The sequence below is a fragment of the Sarcophilus harrisii genome, chromosome 1 (genome assembly GCF_902635505.1).
Source record: "Sarcophilus harrisii chromosome 1, mSarHar1.11, whole genome shotgun sequence".
NCBI lineage: Eukaryota > Metazoa > Chordata > Mammalia > Dasyuromorphia > Dasyuridae > Sarcophilus > Sarcophilus harrisii.
The window spans coordinates 261,424,015-261,442,822 of NC_045426.1; the positions used below are offsets into that span (position 1 = coordinate 261,424,015).

Below are 18,808 nucleotides of genomic sequence, written 5' to 3' on the forward strand. Positions count from 1 at the left end.
TGATTGTGTGAGCCATGGATTTATAGAGGAAATTTAACCATGGGACTTTGGTATAACTTGGATTTCTGACTGGACACAGCAAGGTGGTGGGACTTTAAGCTTAAATCCCCATCAGTGTCCTTCCCTGTGTGCTTCATGGAGTAATTTCATTAATACTTCAGTCCTTTGCTAATCTCATCTAGTTATTCAGGATTTCATCATTTGTGCAGTCGAATCAGTACTGAATTATAGTTAAGAGACCCTGTGTTCAAATCCTAACAGACTTTACTGTATAACATTGAGTTAGGTCATTTCACCTTTTTAGGCTTTAGTTTTCTAAGATGTTTTCTAGATGAAGGGACCTGTATCTTCCAAGTCTATGATTCTGTAATCCAATTCTCCACAATGAGAGAAAATTGCTCTCCTTTTTTCCCCCTAATGTGAAGATCGCGTGTTTTAAAATCAGCAGGAGTCCGGAGTTCAGGTTAGGGGAAAATCGTCAGTCTTTATTCTCAGTAAAGAAGGATCGGAGGTGGAAGAGAATCGGAGATAGCAATGTGTGCAGCTGAGTCAAGAAGCTAGCTAGATCACCAGCCACACGACCAGCAGCCAGGAGAATGGAACCCAGGCCCAATCTCCCAGCTTCTCTTCATGTTCCTCTCTCTGCCTCCACCCACCAAAATCGTCATTTCCTGTACAACACATCAGGACTTGCACAGAGAGTGGGCAGGGACCATTCTTTATCCAATCATGTATATTAATAGAGTATAGTCCAATTACTATTTAGCCTCATGTACTTGGGACCTCAGTGCATCAACTCAAACCTCAGCCCATTACACCCTAACATCTAATTTTTAAAAATTAGCATTACTTTACTTATAGTTTAACAGAAGTAGAGCTCTAGAATAGAAAGACACCATGAAAACCATTTAATCCTTGTCCCTCTTATTTTATAGATGAAGAAACTCAGCCCTAAGGAGGCGCAGTGATTGGCCTAAAGTTATATGAATAGTAATTGGCAGAGGTTTGATTAAACCCAGCTTTTTTGACTTTAGGGCAATTACATGTTAGTTTGGAAAATAGTTACAGATGTTTCAAAGTGACCATGAATAGATACAGTGATGTTTTAATTTGTCATTCTGTCTTGTAAAATAGACCACTTCTTTTTTCCTTTTGGATTTATGATTCTATTGCCATCTACCTTTTTTTGTGAATTTTAGCCAGCACAAAAGTAATGTTTAGAATGAGGTTTGAAAATGTCCACCATCTTTACTTTCTTTTCCTCAGATGTGTATATGTGTAGACAATATGTGCAGAAAATATGCCCCTAATTTTCCACTTCCACACTTTTATTCATGTTGCAGTCTAGAATGTCATCTTCTTCTCTCCATTCCTATCCAAATCCTAGAGTGTCTTAATACTTTAACTGAAATCCTTCTTTCTTTGTGAAGTCTTCCTTTCTTGACCTTTCTAAAAAATAAATCACAGAACCAAAGACCTTGAAGAATGCTTAAATGCTATCGATTACAATCTTCTATCCATTTCAGAAATTCTCCCATAGTATCCCTGGCATATGGCCATTTAACACTGTTTAAACAGGTGAGGGAGTTAGGAAGTTACCATTTTATAAATTTATAAACTTTATAAATAGTTTATTGTTGAACATTGCTAATTATTTTTTTTCTTTGAATTGGTAACCTACTTACACGATACAGATTATATACAATATGATAATGGTATATAAAATTATATATAATATGATATAAATGTAATTTCTCTGTCTATAATCTTTCTCTAATGCTGCCTTTTACTATTCCTTTTTCATCATGAAAGCCCTTCCTTCAAATTAAATGAAGATGGATTTCCAACCTAAAGGTTTTTCTTCTACAATTTTAACATCCTCAGTTTGTTTATACATGATTTTGTTAGTCTTAACTGCAGATTTTCCTTATTCTATTTATTAGTCAACATTCATTTAGTACCGTTGTTTTAACTAATGTGAATCCAGCACATTTTTACTCATCTTGTTCACAAGGAATAACAAGAAAATATGTTTAGTTTCTTGCCAAAATCAGTTTACTCAGTCTGTAGTAACCCTCCTAATCTGATAGATAATTTTATGATCTTGTCTCAAAAGGATTTGCATGTTTGACATGACTTTTCTTAGCTTCCTGTGCTAGAATTTAGTGATTTCTTCTTTATTTTCTAAGTGCTCATTTATTCATTAAGTAAATATTGAGTTCCTATGAGGTTTGAGGCATTGTGCTAGGCAACATGTAATAATTGAATCTGAAATTTTCTTCAAGATTGCTTCTATTCATATATCAACATTTAAACAACTATTACCTTAAGGTGGGAAAAATGAGGGTGTTTTGAGAGATTTTTAAAAAATTTCTCTGCTTTTGTAGAACTTAAGATAAAGTGGTTTGGGATGAAAGCAGTGACTGGTGTTTAGAAACATATTGTGACTAGGATACAGGAAAGACTGTGATTCCAAAAGAGAAGCAAAGTGCTTTAAGATCTGAGGACGAGATCTGTGGTTTTTATTGGCAACTCCTTACTGTTACTGTTCATATGTTCTTGAGTTTTAACAATTACATGACTTTTGTGCCATCTCTTTTCTTGTTTCTTTGAACTGTTACTTTATCATTTATTTTTGTTAATTTTTCAGCTTTGCATGTTATTTCTCACTAAACTGTAAGGTCATCGAGAGCATTGTCATTTACTCCTTTGTGTTCCCCACAACAACATTGTAACCTTTTGTACATAGTGGGTACTCTATAATGATCTATTTGCTGAATTTGAAAGAAGGAACACTTCATAGGAAATAAGTATGGTATTCCTTAATTTTGTAATAATGATTAAAAAAAGAATTCTCTTTCAAATGAAGGAAAAGAAAAAGCCCATACCAGGAAATTAAATGGAGACTGTTTTGGTAAAGTAACATTTAAATTCTCCAATTTAAATGTGCTTTACTCATTTTGCATTACCAGTTAGGTTATTAAATTCGATTCCTCCAGTGCCTGGAATGTGAGTGAATAGAGTTGCTATGGGAACGGCAACTTTCTGTATACAGTGACTTTTGTAAGTTGTGCTTAAAAAGCAAAAGTCATTCATCAGGCTTGCTAATGGAGTGTTGTCACTAGGCGGAAATCTCTGCTACACCCCTATTCTCTGTTCTAGAGGCAGAACAGGTGGGTTCACCTTTCTAACATGTACAGGTGTATGATTTTCAAAAACATACAGTATTTTGGTTTTTCACTGTTTGTGTGTATAATTATTCAATTCCACTGCTCCAAGCTGTTGGTATTGAGTTTTAATTGCACACCTATTTTGTGACCGTGCCTGAATATGGAGCAGTGAATTGAATTATTGGGGGTGCAGCAGGATGCACTTAGATCTGTTCATTATAGAGTGAAGGGGAGAGAAGTTAGAAAGATATTGTTCACTAGGGGTAGTGGAACTTAATTATTCCCTGTGAGTGACTCTCTCCTTTGAATAACTTTTTCATCATATAAATCCATTGGCTGCCATTCCCTTTTTGGAGGTTTGGGGATGTTCGTATGAAAAATTTAGCCTTGTTTTATAAAGAACAGATTATAATGGATTGATTCATTAAGCTCCTGTGCCTTAATAATCCTCCCTGACCAGACTCTGGTCTCTAAGTCATAGCTTCTTGTCCATGTGACTGCCACCCACATACCATTTAGCTGGCAGCAGTATTCCTGATCTTTGTGATTCACACCACAATATCAGCTACTGTGTCTCTCTCCTCTCTACTCCCCCCTCCATGTTTGCTTTTGAGGATTTGAAATATTCCCCCGTCAATCACAAGAATTGTGTTGAAAAAATATTTAAGGAAAAGCTTTACCTGAAAGGGCACAAGGAAGAAAGCTGAATAACTCAGAAATGTCTTTCTGGTTTTTATATTATTTGTCATGATTACAGCCATTTAATTGACTCTCTTCCTATATTACAACTCTGAAGAGACGTGACCAAGACTGCTAATGGGCTTCTTAACTATATTAACTTTTACATTTGTGGGTGATGGAGGTAATTTTTGTTTTCACATATCCCCCCCAAAAAAGTATACTCGGTATATAGAGATCAGATTTTGGCTGTTGACCCAACTCCATTTCATTCTCCAGTTTATTAAGGGGCTCCTTTTTGGGGATCCTTTCTCTATAGTGCTTTCCACTATGTCTTACTTCTGATCACCACTTCCATAATTCCTGGGTTAGTGACAGGGATTTTGGTATATTTTTTAATCTCTGAACTACTTTAGTAAAAAGATCATGCTCAGAGGTGCCATTTCACTGTGTTCTGGGAGAATGAAAGCAAAAACGCAGAAACTAAACTGGAAACTTTTTGGAAGCAAGAACAGTTCCTTCTGCACACTCTGTCCCTCTTGCCCATCCCCACTCTTTCAGTGAGTAGTTTTACAAATGTTTTGGTAATGTTCCCCTTCTTTTGGTTCATTATGTTTGTTACATCGGTCACTTGAGCGTAGATCTAAAGATTTTGTAGGGTGGAAGATGAGTGGGATCAGCCTCTCATTTTCAGTGAGTTTCTATCCTGTGATGTGACTACTAATTCACATGAAAAAAAAAGAGTGGAATTGTGTGTGATTTACATACATTGGTAAAGAGTGATGGGTGGGTTTTTTGTTGTTTTTGTTTTTTAAATACTAAAAGGAAACTTTCCTTTATTGTTGTAAAGGAAGTCCTTTGAATCTGAGAAACTGAGCTCTGGAAACTTGATATCTATATACCTTTTTCTCTCACCTGAATGTTTCCTTGAATTCTGTGCTAGTTGGCAGGCTTTCAGAAGCATTCTGATTAAGTGAGATGTTCAAAGCCTAATTTCTCCTTCCTAATTAAAAACGTGTGTCTGTCATGCTGTTGATTAATTTACATTTTCTTGCAGTCTAGCTGGAATACTGCTGTCAGCTCTCTTGACTGGTAGCATTTTGCTACTGAACAAGTTAGGAGTCTAGAATTCAGAATTATATTATGAGTAAGGAGGATTAGGACAAGGTAATCCCAGGTGGGGTTTCTGTAGGGTCACAATTTACCTTTTGAGTCTGTTCATGAAGATAGTGCTGCTAGTTATTCTGAGTCTTTACTACATTCACTTTCAGGAGATGTGATTCCATTTAAATTTGATTTTTACCCTTCTTCTCTCCTTATTCTATATGTATATGTATAAGTATGTTTTTATATGCAGTTTTAGAATTAAACAGTTTACTGAGTGTGTCTGAAATTATGAGATAGCATTTCTTTTGTGTTGTAAAAACTAACTCTGGAGGCTGGTAGAAATGGAGACCACTTCAAATCTTTTCAAAGAATGTCAGTCACTTAAACAAACATGTATGAGAGAGAGAGAGAGAGAGAGAGAGAGAGAGAGAGAGAGAGAGAGAGTGTGTGTGTGTGTGTGAGTGTGTGTCTGTGTCTCTCTCCTGCCTCGGAGAAAACTGGATGCAGGTACTAGATACAGTCTACGTTCAGAATTTGGGTGTCTAGCTATTTGGCACTTGCTTATTAATGAATTTGTAAATACTTCAGTAGGATTAGACACTATTGGCTTATACCTTGCAGTGACATTACCTAGTCCTATAAAACATTTGAAAATGAAGTGTTAGAGTGATTATATTCTTTTGCTGCTAGCACAAGAAGTTAGAGGTTCAAAAACCTCTTCATGCAGTGATAAGCCTTGTGAACGTACTTAAGGACGTATTTTAACACATTAGTTTTCTTCTAGTCCACCAGAGAAAAAACTATTTCTTACCCTAAAGGAAATCTTTTGCAAACACACTTGCCAGAAATATGCTTTGTATTACCTTTCTGTTTATTTTTTCCCCGGCTGCCTTGGTATTGATATAATTCTCCCTGATTAAATATTTGTGCAAAATTTACTCTCAGGAACCAGTGAATTTACAGACAGTCCCCTTGGTGCTCTAGCATCAAACCTTGTGGAAATGTTAATTTTGCTTTGTTCTTCAGTCTTTCTTTTCTTGCTCTCATCTCACTTTCCTATGCAGACCCAACATCTTTAGGTGTGTTTACTGAAAATATTTAATTTCTTCACACTCAGTTCTAGGCTTATGCTAAAACCACATCTATCTTGTCAGAGCTCAAAATATTTTAATAACATATTATTGTTATAGCTTTTTCACAGCCAAGACCAACTTTCTTGGTGTTTCTGCTGAGAGTTGAGGCTGAGGCCATTGAGACTGTGTATAATTGCAATGTTTGCTTGGAGTATTTCAGTCTTGTATTCACCAAACTACATGTTGAAGTCTTAGATGGGTAGTTTGGGGTTTGTTTATTTGTTTGTTTTATTTGGTATTATTTCAGTGAGATTTCCTTTTGCAGCTAATATTTATCTTTTTTATTGCTCTACATGGTCAACAATTCATATCTGCTTTTACTTAGTGTTTAGAAAACCTAGCTCATGCATTGCAGAGATATAACTGAAATTTTAATGAATATCCAAGCATAGCAAGACTATTTATTTGTATGAGAGAAACATTCCACTTGAATTTTGTTTTTAGTTAATCTTTTCAAAGGTTACATGAAGTAATTTATTTAAGCCAAATAATTCCACTCTGTATTTGTGTGGATTCTGAGATGGATAAAGTAATGTGTTAGTCTTCATGCGCTTACAGTCCAGTAAGATGATAAGGCATATTCAAAAAGAACTATGTAACAAAGTAGATATCTTAATAAGTATTACCAAAAGTGTAGAAAACAAAATGCCCATGAAGTTCAAGGAACTCTACAATGGCACAAAGAAATGCATAGGAATAATCTATTATGCCATTTTTCATAGGCTTTGTTTCAGTCAATTAAACAGAAGCATTTATTAAGTGTACATTATGGACCTAGTGTAAGAGGGAAGTAAATTAACTACTTTCTACTCCCAAATTTCTCCTTATTTTTATTCCCCCCTTGAAGTGTTTTCATTCAATATTATTCTACCTGGATCCCATCCTTGATAGTAAAGTACCATTTTTCTTTTCTTTCATAGTCTCTGAGACCGCCTATTGGTGTCCATTTCCTTCTCGTGATATATGAAAACTTTCTCTTCAGGAGTACACGATGGTTTACATTGCTACTTTTTTCAAATGGTCACCTGGGTGTATTTGAGGCTTAGGCAGTGGTGCTGCTAAGAAGCATGCCTAGCTTTTGACATCTTATATCATGTGAACAATAGACAGCTCAGGGCTGCGGCCCTGTTTATCTCCTCCTTTTTTAAGCTAAACATCTGTTACATTTCCTCTTAATCATTCCTTAGCCCTTTGCATTCTGGATTCCAGTCTCATCACTCAACTGAAATTGTTCCCTTCAACACTATCAGTGATGTTTTAATTACAAAATCTAATGGTCCATCCTCAGGCTTCATCCTCCATGACCTCTCTGCTGCCTTGGATGTGATTTACCACTTTCTCCTGCAGATACTGCCTCTTCTCTGGTTTTCACGTACTCTTCTTCCCTGGTTCTTCTACTTGTCTTTATACTACTTCTCAATCTTCTTTGCTCTTTCACAGTGCATATTCTATTCCAAACTGTGGCTGAACTCCAAGACTACCCTGGACATTCTCTGCCCTTCTCTTTAAAGCCTCATCGGGTCCCATGGGCTTAGTTATCACCTGTATCATTAGCTATCAACTGACTAGCTCAAAGATAGTTCCACACCACAGGTCCAAAATTGAACTCATTACCTTTCCCTCCTCATTCTACCCCTTTCTCATACTTACCTTTTTCTCAATTGTAGTGCCGTGCCTTTCTTCCAATCTCTTAGGATGGTAACTTTGTCACCCAGACATCCCGTCAATTGCCAAATGCCAGCATTTCTATTACATCTCTTGCACCTGACTTCTCTTTACTCACACAGCTACCACTTACTTCAGGCTTTTCTCACCTCTCATTTGAACAATCACAGTGACCTTCTAATTGGTTCCCCCATTCAATTTATCTTTTATGTAGCTCCAGAGTGGTTTTCCTTAGCTGAAGATCTCATGTCGTTTCTATTCAGAAAACTCCAGCAGCTTCCTTTTGCCTTTAGGATAAAATATAATTCCTGTATTTTGCTTTTAAAGATCTTTTCTTGGAAATATTATTATCCCCACTTGACAGATGAGAGAGCTAAGACTTTACAAAAGTATTGACTTGGCCAATGTCAAGTGTGAGAACTAGGACATGAAGCTAATATCTTTTATTTTGCCTCAATTAAACCACATTGCTACATGTGTTACAATACAATTATAATTAAATGGTACCCCTTTAATTCATCAAGAGTTCTAAATGTCTTGAAGCTAAAAGTTGTGGGAATGTCTCATCAATAAGTAAAAGGACTTTCAGTAAGTTACAAATACTGAATGACTCTTTCCTTAACTCTGTAATCTTCTTTTCTTGAAGGTTCAACTATCTCAAACCCTAGAAGAATTGGGAAATCAAAAAGAAAGAGCTGAAATGGTAAGTATGTACTTCTACCAGGTACTCTCATGATAACTTTTGTTCCCCATCATGTCAATTCTATCTGCTTAGTGATTTTTGCTATTTAAGAAAGAACTGCCTTGCCCAAATAGGTCAAAAGATTTGTTTACCTACTCCACTCTCTTCTTAGTCAGCAAAAGATTTGTAACTTGATAAGATTATTTTTGCTGTTTTTTTCATCCAGCTCAGGATGGGAAATGTATGGCCCATGGATCATATAAAGCCCATGAAATAATTTGATCTGGCCTGTGAAGGTTTTCTGGAGGCAGCCTTAGTTTCAATTAAAATAAATAATTACTCCAAATCACAGCCAACTGGTAAAAATGCAAACGTTTATTTCTCCTTCCAAAATAGCCTGGTTAGTTGAGGCCTAACTCTCTGCTTGAGCTCTTGCAGCTTTGTCCTTGGCTTCTGCCTTTGCTTTCTTCAGCCTCCAGCCAGCACCAAGGTAGAAGATATGATGAATCTCTCTTGCCTCGAAGATAGGGCTTGTAAGCTTTCTTCCAGAGTCTCCTCTGGCCCTGAGAGCTTCTTGCTTATATGCTGTGCACTGAGTACACACCCATCATTATATCACTGGGAAACTATTATTTGTTGTAGGATTAAATCAATGCTAAACTAGATTTAGCCATTGTTTCTATCTGTTCCACTTAGTACCTTGTTTCAAGTTCTGGCCCAAAATATCTCTTTCTAAGATCAAATCAACTCCAAGGACTTAACAGTTTGTAAAGATTCCAACACTGGCCCTATCAAGGCAACCACAGACAATAATGATTGAAAACTAAACACAACAACCTCCCATTGCTTGAAATTTTAAGATGATAATTTTGTATGGTCCGGCAATGATGTTGTAAATACCCAGATGACCCTTGGCAGAAAAAAGGTTCCCCATCCCTGATCCAGAGCCTTTCTTTGTTCATTCTGTTAGTCTGAAAGGGTGAATGAGAACAGCAGATTTCCTTCATATTATGACTTTTTACTTTACTTGCTCTTCTTCTTCATTTTTTTTTTTTAGTAAATAATATTTTATTTTTTCCAATTATATATAGAGCTAGTTTTAAACATTCATTTTAATTAAGATTTTGAGTTCCTCCCCAAGGTGGAAAACAACCTGATATAGGTTATGTATATACAATCAATTTAAACATATTTCCACATTAGTCATGTTGTAAAAAGAGAATCAGAACAAAAGGGAAAAATAATAAGAGAATAAAACAAAATAAAAAGTGTAAAATAGTTTGCTTTGATCTGCATTTGGACTCCATAATTTTTTCTCTGGATGTGGGTAGCATTTTCCATCATGAATCTTTTGGAATCCTCATTGCTGAGAATAGCAAAGTAAGTCATAATTGATGATTGCACAATGTTGCTGTTACTGTGTACACTGTTCTTTCTTGATTTTGCTCACTTCATCCAGCATCAATTCATGTAAGTCTTTGCAGGTTTTTCTGTAATCTACCTGCTCATCATTTCTTACAGTACAAAAATATCCCATCACATTCATATACCATAACTTATTCAGCCATTCTCCAATTCGTTGACATCTTTTCAGTTTCAAATTCTTTGCCACCACACACACACACACACACACACACACACACCCCTACATGTTTTTGTACATGTAGCTCCTTTCCCCTTTTGTATGATCTCTATGGGATATAGACAATGCTAAGTCAAAGAGTTTGATTGCCCTTTGAACATAGTCCCAAATTGATCTTCAGAATGATTGGATCAGTTCACAGTTCTGTCAACAAAGCATTAATGTCCCAATCTTCCCACATCTTCTTCAACATTTATCATTTTTCTTTTCTGCCATATTAGCCAATCTTATAGAGAGGTAGTGGTATCTTAGAGTTGTTTTAATTTGCATTTCTCTTGTCAATTGTGATTTAGAGCATTTTTTCATAAGACTATATAATAGCTTAATTTTCTTTATCTGAAAACTGCCTGTTCATATCCTTTGACTATTTATCAACTGGAGAATGACTTAGATTCTTAGAAGGTTGATTTAGTTCTCTATATATTTGAAAAAATGAGGCCTTTATCATAAATACTTGCTGTAAAATTTTTTCCCTCAATTTTTTACTTTCTTTCTAGTCTTGATTGTTTTGGTGTCCTTGTGCAAAAACTTTTGAATTTAATGTAATAAAAACTATCTATTTTGTATTTCCTAGTGTCCTATATTTCTTGTTTGATCAAAAATTCTTCTTTCCTGTAGATCTGATTGATAAATTATTCCTTGTTCTCCTGCTTAACTTATGGTATCACCTGTTATGTCTAAATCATATGTGCATTTTGACCTTTATTTGGTATACAATGTAAGATGTTGGTCTAGGTATACTTGTATACCTAATCTATTCCACTGATTCCACTGATCCACCACCCTATTTCATAGCCAGTTCACTTGCTCTCTTAATGTAAAATTAAGATATCTTAAGAGACTTCAAGTAAACTTAGAGGTATAACTTTATTAGTCTGCTTCAATTTGTCTTTTCAGATATCTGAGCTATATTAAGTGTTTGGTCCTGATGCTCACATTTTCTTGGGAAAAATACTTGAACTTGTTTCATTTACTCTATTATAATTTGTCACTTCTGGATGCAATTCTGGTTTTAATGATGCTACGTTTTTCTCAACAATAAGTGAAATGATCACAGTCACCAAGTTCCAGAATGATTGGAGATGAATACATGAATCTGTTTGTCAGTGAACTTTGAATACTTGTCTCCACCTCTTTCTCCACTCTCTACCTTATGTTATAAACTGCTGAGAAGTGGAAAGTTTGTGAAAGTTTGTTCATAGGTCTTATCAGAATGTATCTATTCCTATATTTTAAAACCAACTTTAGATAATTATTGGGTTAATTCTGATCCCAAACAGGCTATACCTTTGCTTCCCTTGTTTTCTGTAGTTAATTGTGGTTTAAATATTTGATAGAATTTTGGAGTAAGAACAGTTTGAGACAAAGAGCCAGTTCATGTCTCAGCTGGGATTCTGTCCTGTGACTTTCTCATTCCTAGATTCTGACTGTTTCAGTAATTCATACTTTAGCAGGTTGGGAGGTCTCATACGTGAAGAGTTTATTTTCTGTTGACTTTAAAGAAGCTGGAAAGGAATGTGTATTTTTGAAGACTGCTGCATCCATTGGGGTGGAGGGGGGGGGGGACCCTGGGGAGAATCCTGATGTTGTGTATGTCAACATGTATCTCTTCCTGAATGTTGACCTGAATTGAAACATGCCCAGGGGTCTTGTTTCCTGTAATGTGTACAAGGCCAAGAATGAATTTGTCCTAACTACATGAGAAGGATGTGGAGTGTGGTTAGAAACATTTCAGAAACTGCCCCTAAAGATGTCCTTAAATCTGGAATTCCCAGCTACCTAAAGAGGACTTACATGGCATTCAATTAGCTTGACTGCTTCAAGTTTTAGAGAAAAAGAAACCAACTTTTATATGCTATTTCTTTGGGCAGAGGGTCAAGAGATAGAGGGCAAAGGCTGCTGGCATTATGCCTTGTCTTTTTTGGATGCTACACATCACAGATCAACAAACCACCAGTGCCTTGTTGGGTAGCCACGTTCATGTGATTTGAAGAGGCCCTTGACTCTGTCTTATTGGATTGCAGATTAAACTGTAATCAGTTGGATGTGTGTTGGGGTGCGTGCACGATTTATTAGGACACATTTTCGGTCTAGTGGAATCAGTTTGTATCACTCTGTGACTCATCTGTATAATTGCTGTCCCATCCAGGTCCCGCCTGCCCCCTCATTACTTGGCCTGATAGTATGATCTAGTAGCTTCTGACATTTTATGGGATATGCTATACTGGAAGCTAAATGTAAAGTGTGTGGAGAGGGACGATTCTGCTAACCGAGTTCCTCATTATAGCTGGAGTGAAATTGTTGAATATAAAGAGAGAACGTTATCTTGCCAGGGTTAAATGGTAAATTAGATGACAGAACAATTTAGGACTTAGATTTGGTTCTTGCTACAGTTTTTCTTCCCTCTTCCCTATTCTCTTCCCCATGTATATCTTTAGTAGTATAGATCTGGTGAAATAATGCAGTACAATAGGATACAATACAATGTATCCCTATAGTATTTAGTAAGTTCGTACTCTGTGCAGAGGGGTCTCCTGGAAACCAGGAGAAATGAAAAGCTGGATTAAATACCATCAAGGTTACAGGCTAGTAGAGGTCAGATAAGATGCCAACACAGGTAACTCTGGAAGCCATTGTTATGTGAAAAGTGCATTAGATATTCCTCTCCCAGGCCACCGCTTTGGAAGCCCTTAATGTGGGAAGGCAGGATATGGCCTCAGTCCCTTCCTCCTTTCACTCTGTGGCTGTTCTCCCTCTCCTTGATTTCCGTCTTCAGACCTGAGAGTTCAGACCTCAAAGCCTTGTTCCACCTGCTGTCCTGACTGGGTTTCTGCTTTTTTCCCTCTGTTTTTCATCTCCCATTCCTTATCACTCTGATGCTAAGATGGGGTGTCTGAGGAGACTCAGGCCGCTCCTGTCCTGAGCTCTAAACTGACGGAGATCGATGGTGCTTGGCAGTGGCTTCGTCCTGTGAACGGGCATTTCTCGGGGTGTCTGAGTGAGAGAGTGAGCACCTGCAGGGGACTCTCGGGCAGGCTTCAGCTGCTCTCTGGAGGGCCCCTGGCAACTCTGGGCAGTTCTGCCCCGCTTCCCAGGCACAGGACTAAGAAGGCTTGGGGGCAGCTAGGGGGCACCGCAGATAGAGCGCCAGTCCTGCACAGGGTGAGCTGTTCTTTACCCTCTAATGGGAAGTACTGAAGGGGGGGGTCGTGGTGAGAGTGTCAGAGTTGGTTCTATGGTGCAGAAAACAGCTAATTGGGAAGTGATAACAATTCACAATATTCTATAGTAATCCATATGTTACTTTATGAGTTTTTCTGTTTCTCAGACATCTTTAGCTAAATTTCCTTCTCAGGGGTGAACTATGCACTTCATTTCTGTTATCTCTTCCCTTGTATCCCCTCAGAGTATGTTGCATATGGGTTGCTCAGTGAATGTAGACTTAGGGTGTTAAAACTGGAAGAGCCGGAGATGATCTAATTCAACTGGTTTACTTTAACAGAGTAGTTAATGAAGCTATAGTTCTAGAATTGCTTAATTATATATTAGTGGTACAGCTGGGATGCTACCTCTCTCCTACCTAGAATGCTTTCCTTTCCTTTTCTCTACTTCTTGCAGTACTTGGCTGAAAATCCTTCCTTCTACAGGAGGTCTTTTCCAGTGCCCTTCCTTGTATCCTTCCTCCTCCCCAGCTGCTGGTGCCTTCCATCTGAGATCACCTTCTACCTTCTCCTCCCTCCCCTCCCCCCTTATATACTCATACCTCTATATGTATACATGTATCTACATGCAGATATCTTCTGCATGCAGTTTTTGTGGGCGTTTTGCATGTTGCCTCCTGTAAGGGCAGAGACCTTATAATAGCCCTTTTTCTGAATGCTCTTCACTTATTTGTACAATATCTGACATAGTAAAATGCTTAATAGATTTCCCCCTCATTGCTTTCCTGAACTTCATGGACTCTGGAAACTCATCCTGCTGCAAAATGAAATCCATTCTGATTCAGTAAATGTTATCTTCCTCTATTAGACTGTGAGCTCCTTGAATGCAGGGACTGTCTTATGCCTTTCTTTGTGTTCTTTTTACATAGCATGATACCTAGCAATAGGAAATACTTTTTAAGTGTTTATTGATTCTGATTCTAATTACTTGCTGATTGACTAAAACCTAGGTCTTGTGATTTCTAGTTCATTTAGTAAGTTTTATTTACAAAGGCAAAGAGTTTGGAGAAAATGGTAGCAGCTCATATTTTCCATTGTTGAATTACTGACAAGAAAGGACATGATAACAGAACACCTTAACTGACTCATTCTTGGTAATTCAGAGGTTTTACTTTGGGAGAACTGGTCTTTAAATGTGATTAACCAGTTCCTTGATCATTCTTTACCTTTTATAGGGACCATTCATTTTAGAGCTTTTCACTAGAAAGTCCATCTTATGACCCTCAGAGAGACTCAGTCTCTGTATTAAACAAATGATGAATAAATGAAAAAAAGTTATTAAACTTTGTGCTAAGTTCTGAGCTTTTCTAGTTCCATAAAGGGAAAAGTAAGATTGTCAAATTTGGATGCCTTTCTAAATTTTCTCCCTACCCAAAGTGACCCCTCTTACCATGAGGAGTTGACCAAGATTATCTGTGCTAGATATTCCCAGTGCCAAATTGAATACATTTATGATAAAGCATAGGGAGCCTGGGAGATCCTGACTGAGAAGTATTATCTAGCTGACATGGTGACCTAGATGGGACATGACCAGGATGATGAAAAAATGACTTCCACTTTCCTATGTCTTTGTATCTTTAGCCCAGGTTCCCAGAGTGATAGCTGTGCCAAATGTTCGGAGTCAAAATTCTGGGAAGAATGGTCTACCATTATTTACTTAATCATGTTGCTTCCTTGTTAAATACCCAAGGCCCACTAGGTTGTTGTTGTGATTCTCTAGTTCTCTGTGTGGGGCAAATTTTCCTGATCCCAAATTCATTTGTTCTTTCCCTTCTCAGAAGATCATACGTACTTTTCTCCTCATGCTGTGCATTTCAGTAGAATGGAAACTTGGTTAGGATATTGACAATTTGGGGGGGGGGGGTTATTGTTGTTGTTTAGGGTTTTTTTTGCTTTATTTTGTTTTGTTTTTGTCTTTGTGTTTCTAGCATCCAGAATGGTGCCTTGTACATAGTAGGTGCTTATTCAGTGTTTGTTGAGGTAAACATCTGTTTACCTTGCTCTGGTAAATTATGTCATTACTCCTATCTCATGATTCAGTTATTATTTTCCTGGCCCAAAAAAAAAAAGTCAGTTTACTGCTTGGGGGGGAAAAGTAGAAATTTAAACAGCTTTAGCTAATTATAGTCGACAAGACCTTTGTCTTTGACTTTCTAGTTTGACTTTCTAGTATTAATTAGCAAACCCATACTAATTAGCTTGTATAAACGTAATAAATGCCTCTTTTCTTAAATGCAATTAATATCACAATTGAAGATGTCGCTAGGCTTTGTGGCTGTATCATTAACATACTTCACCCTAATTAGATATGGCCAGTAGTGGCTGAAGAAATGAGTTTGTGATTACAACCATTAAAAAAAAAAAATCTTCTAATATTTTGCATCCTTTAGGGAGGGTGAACTTAGAATTTATTTCCTAATTTAAGAGAAATTATATCCATCATGATACTGTGTAATTAGAATAGTATAATTCTTATTTTTCTTTCCCCTTCTTCAACCTATTTATTTGTTTGTAATTGATTTCCTTTACTTGCTGCCATTGAGACTCATGATATTGGTCTTAACAGGCTAAGGAATCAAAGAGTTATAATTGGGAAATTGAACTATGCTTGAAATTGTAACCTACTATGAAATGTGCATTTTACACTAAAATGTGCCTTTTGGATCTTTAAGGTTTATAAAATATGTTACTCTGAGATGTATAGTGCAACTATTGCAACTATTATTATTATTTTCATTTTGTAGTTAAAGGAAACTAACTTATTGAGATTACAAGATTGGCTTATTTTACATAGGAAATGGCAGACAGAACCAAGATCTGAGCATTTTTTTCTACAAGACAGTGCCACCAAGGTATTAGTAACACACAAACTCATGTGCATACAGGTAGCTATCTATTTGCATGGGTCTGCGTACATATGTGTTACCTCAAATAAAATTGGTCTTACCACTGTCTAATTACATTCTAACAACAATAACAGAAACAATAAACAATATTTACATAGTGCTTGAAAGTTAGCTAATTCCTTTCCTAATAACTCTCTAAGATGGGTACATTTAAAAACAAAACCAAAAAACTTGTAAAAATCTTCTGGTCTTTTAATTAATATTTACAAAGTACTTTACATATATTATTTCATCTAATCCTCACAACAAGCTGTGATCTGTGCTACTATTATCTCTGCTTTTCAAATGAGGAAGTGAGGCTCACAGATTAAATGGTTTTTATAGGATCACACAGATAATGTCAGTGGCAGGATTAAAATCCATTTCTTCCTGACCAAATGAAGTCCAACACCATATCCACTACACCATGTTGTCATCCAAGTATATCATAGAAGTTTACTCAAATCCAAGATTTTGCATAGTACTCAGAGGAAGTAAATGAGTGAAGGGCTAGCAGACCAAATGAAAATGTAAAATCAAAATAAGTGGAAGACTTTCCCAAGGTCCCAATGACATGAACTAGAAACTGCAAAGCTCAGTTGCAGTCCAATGAAATAATTCAGAATTTCTTTGAGTGCATGGTAAGATCTTTTTAAAACAAACCAACGATTTGTACTTTTGGATCTTGACATTATGTGCTGAATTATATCTACCTAAATTTTATAAAAACTTATTTGGGACATCTAGTTAATGCAATGGATAAAGCTCTGAGCTTGGAGTCAGGAAGACTCTTCTTCCTGAGTTCAAATATGTCTTCATATCCTCACTAGATGTGTGGATCTAGTGGAGGCAAGTCACTTAACTCTGCCTCAGTTCCTTCATCTGTTAAATGAACTGGAGGAGGAAATGGCAAACCACTCCAGTATCGTTGCCAAGAAAATCCCAAATGGTTATCATTTTCAGTCATAATTGAAATTATTGAACAACAACAAAACCAAAAAAAACTTATAAAACATTTGTTCAGTTTTTTCAAAGAATTTTCCTTTAGAATTTCTTTTCCAGCTTCATTCTTTTTTTTTTTTTTTTTTTTTTTTAGAAAAATAAGTAAAATGAGACATTGCTACTAGCATTCTTTGGACATAAAAGCAAAATGAAACCTAAGCATTTAATGATTTTTTTCAGTTCACCCAAAAGAAAACTTTGAAGATGCTAGGACTGGATCCCTGGACTGGATCCCTGGTGCCTAAGTTTCATGTGTAATTTTCTTTTTATTAGACTACATTACTTTTCCTTAGATACTTCAAAAGCTAAAGGTGATCATGGTATGGGAGTATCATTTTCTGTGTAGCTTGTCTTTCTAGGAAAACGATCCCAATGTAAAAAGGGGATAGAAAAAAAAACATTTGTTTTCTTTACTGAGCCCTTGTTATTGCCCTATAATTACTTAGGTGCATCTGGCCATGAAAGGATTTTCCTGATTTTGGTGCAGAATCCCAAGTTGAATCACACTAATTTCTGCCCCTGAGAAGTTTAATCCAAGTGGAACAATGTTATTGACAACATTAAGGGTATCTTTGCAAGGGTGAAACCAAAGGTCAGTATTTGCAATGAAAGGAAAAGTGATTTGTTGAACATTGTCAGGCAGCTAGCCTCAGTTCCTGAAGTATGGATGTTTGTGTGCATAGTTCTGTGTATAGGTTTATTAGAGATTTTTAGTGTCAACAATCAAATATACCTTGCCTACTACTTCCTGTTTCTACTTCCTTATTAGCTGATTTTCTTTGGTATCATGAAATTCAGCACAATTACTCTGATTTGGTAGGAAGCATGCAGATGGAGAAGAAGCTTTGTTCTAGGACTATAGGTAATGAGAAGAAAGTTGTTTTGTTTTTTAAACAACTCTAAGGATTTTAGTTTAAGAACAGCTTCTTGGTTATTTTTCCTTCTTTTCTTATAAATCATATTGAAAGATGTGCTTTAAATGATGGGTTGAACTAATATTAACTCACCTTTTAAAGTACTTTAAATTTTTCTGAGTATTCACAACAACTACATTGTGAGATACTATAAATGGTGATATTCCCATTTTACAGATGAGAAAATTGAGGCTGAGAGCTTTAGACACTTGTCCAAAGACACATAATTAGAAAATATAAGAGTTGGTATTTGATCCTAATTACTTTCCCTCCATGTCATATATTCTTTTCTCTGTGTTGCAAGTGACTAAAAAGTACCAAAAAAGGATCAACATTATTAGCTCAATATCCTCTGAATATAGATGAGAACAAAATCTTGGTGTTGATTAGATTACCAGATAACTCCATAGGGTAAAAAAATCCATTATTTAGAGTTAAAGGACTGAATAGTTTTTTATGTATATCTAATAATACTTTGTGTCTCCTTGAATTTAGCCTCTAAGGACTATTCATTTCAAACCACAGATTTCTCTACAAGACACTGGGCAATGAGACAAAACTTCAGAAACATTTTTTTAAATATTCTTTTTTTTTTTAAATTTATTTTTTTAATTATAACTTTTTATTGACAGAGCCCATGTGTAGGTAATTTTTTTTTTTTACAACATTATCCCTTGCACTCATTTCTGTTCCGGCTTCTCCCCTCCCT

At 36.3% G+C, this 18,808-nt stretch overlaps 1 protein-coding gene across 7 annotated transcripts in view; it reads left to right on the plus strand.

Moving 5' to 3' along the window:
• Positions 1-18,808, plus strand: part of MAD1L1 (mitotic arrest deficient 1 like 1) — an 851,829-nt gene that overhangs the window by 425,057 nt on the left and 407,964 nt on the right. For all 7 annotated transcript variants that reach the window (XM_031950245.1, XM_031950188.1, XM_031950409.1 and 4 more), the window contains one exon: positions 8,400-8,456. In XM_031950245.1, coding sequence (XP_031806105.1) covers positions 8,400-8,456 — 57 coding nt within the window. The remainder of the gene's footprint in view (positions 1-8,399; positions 8,457-18,808) is intronic.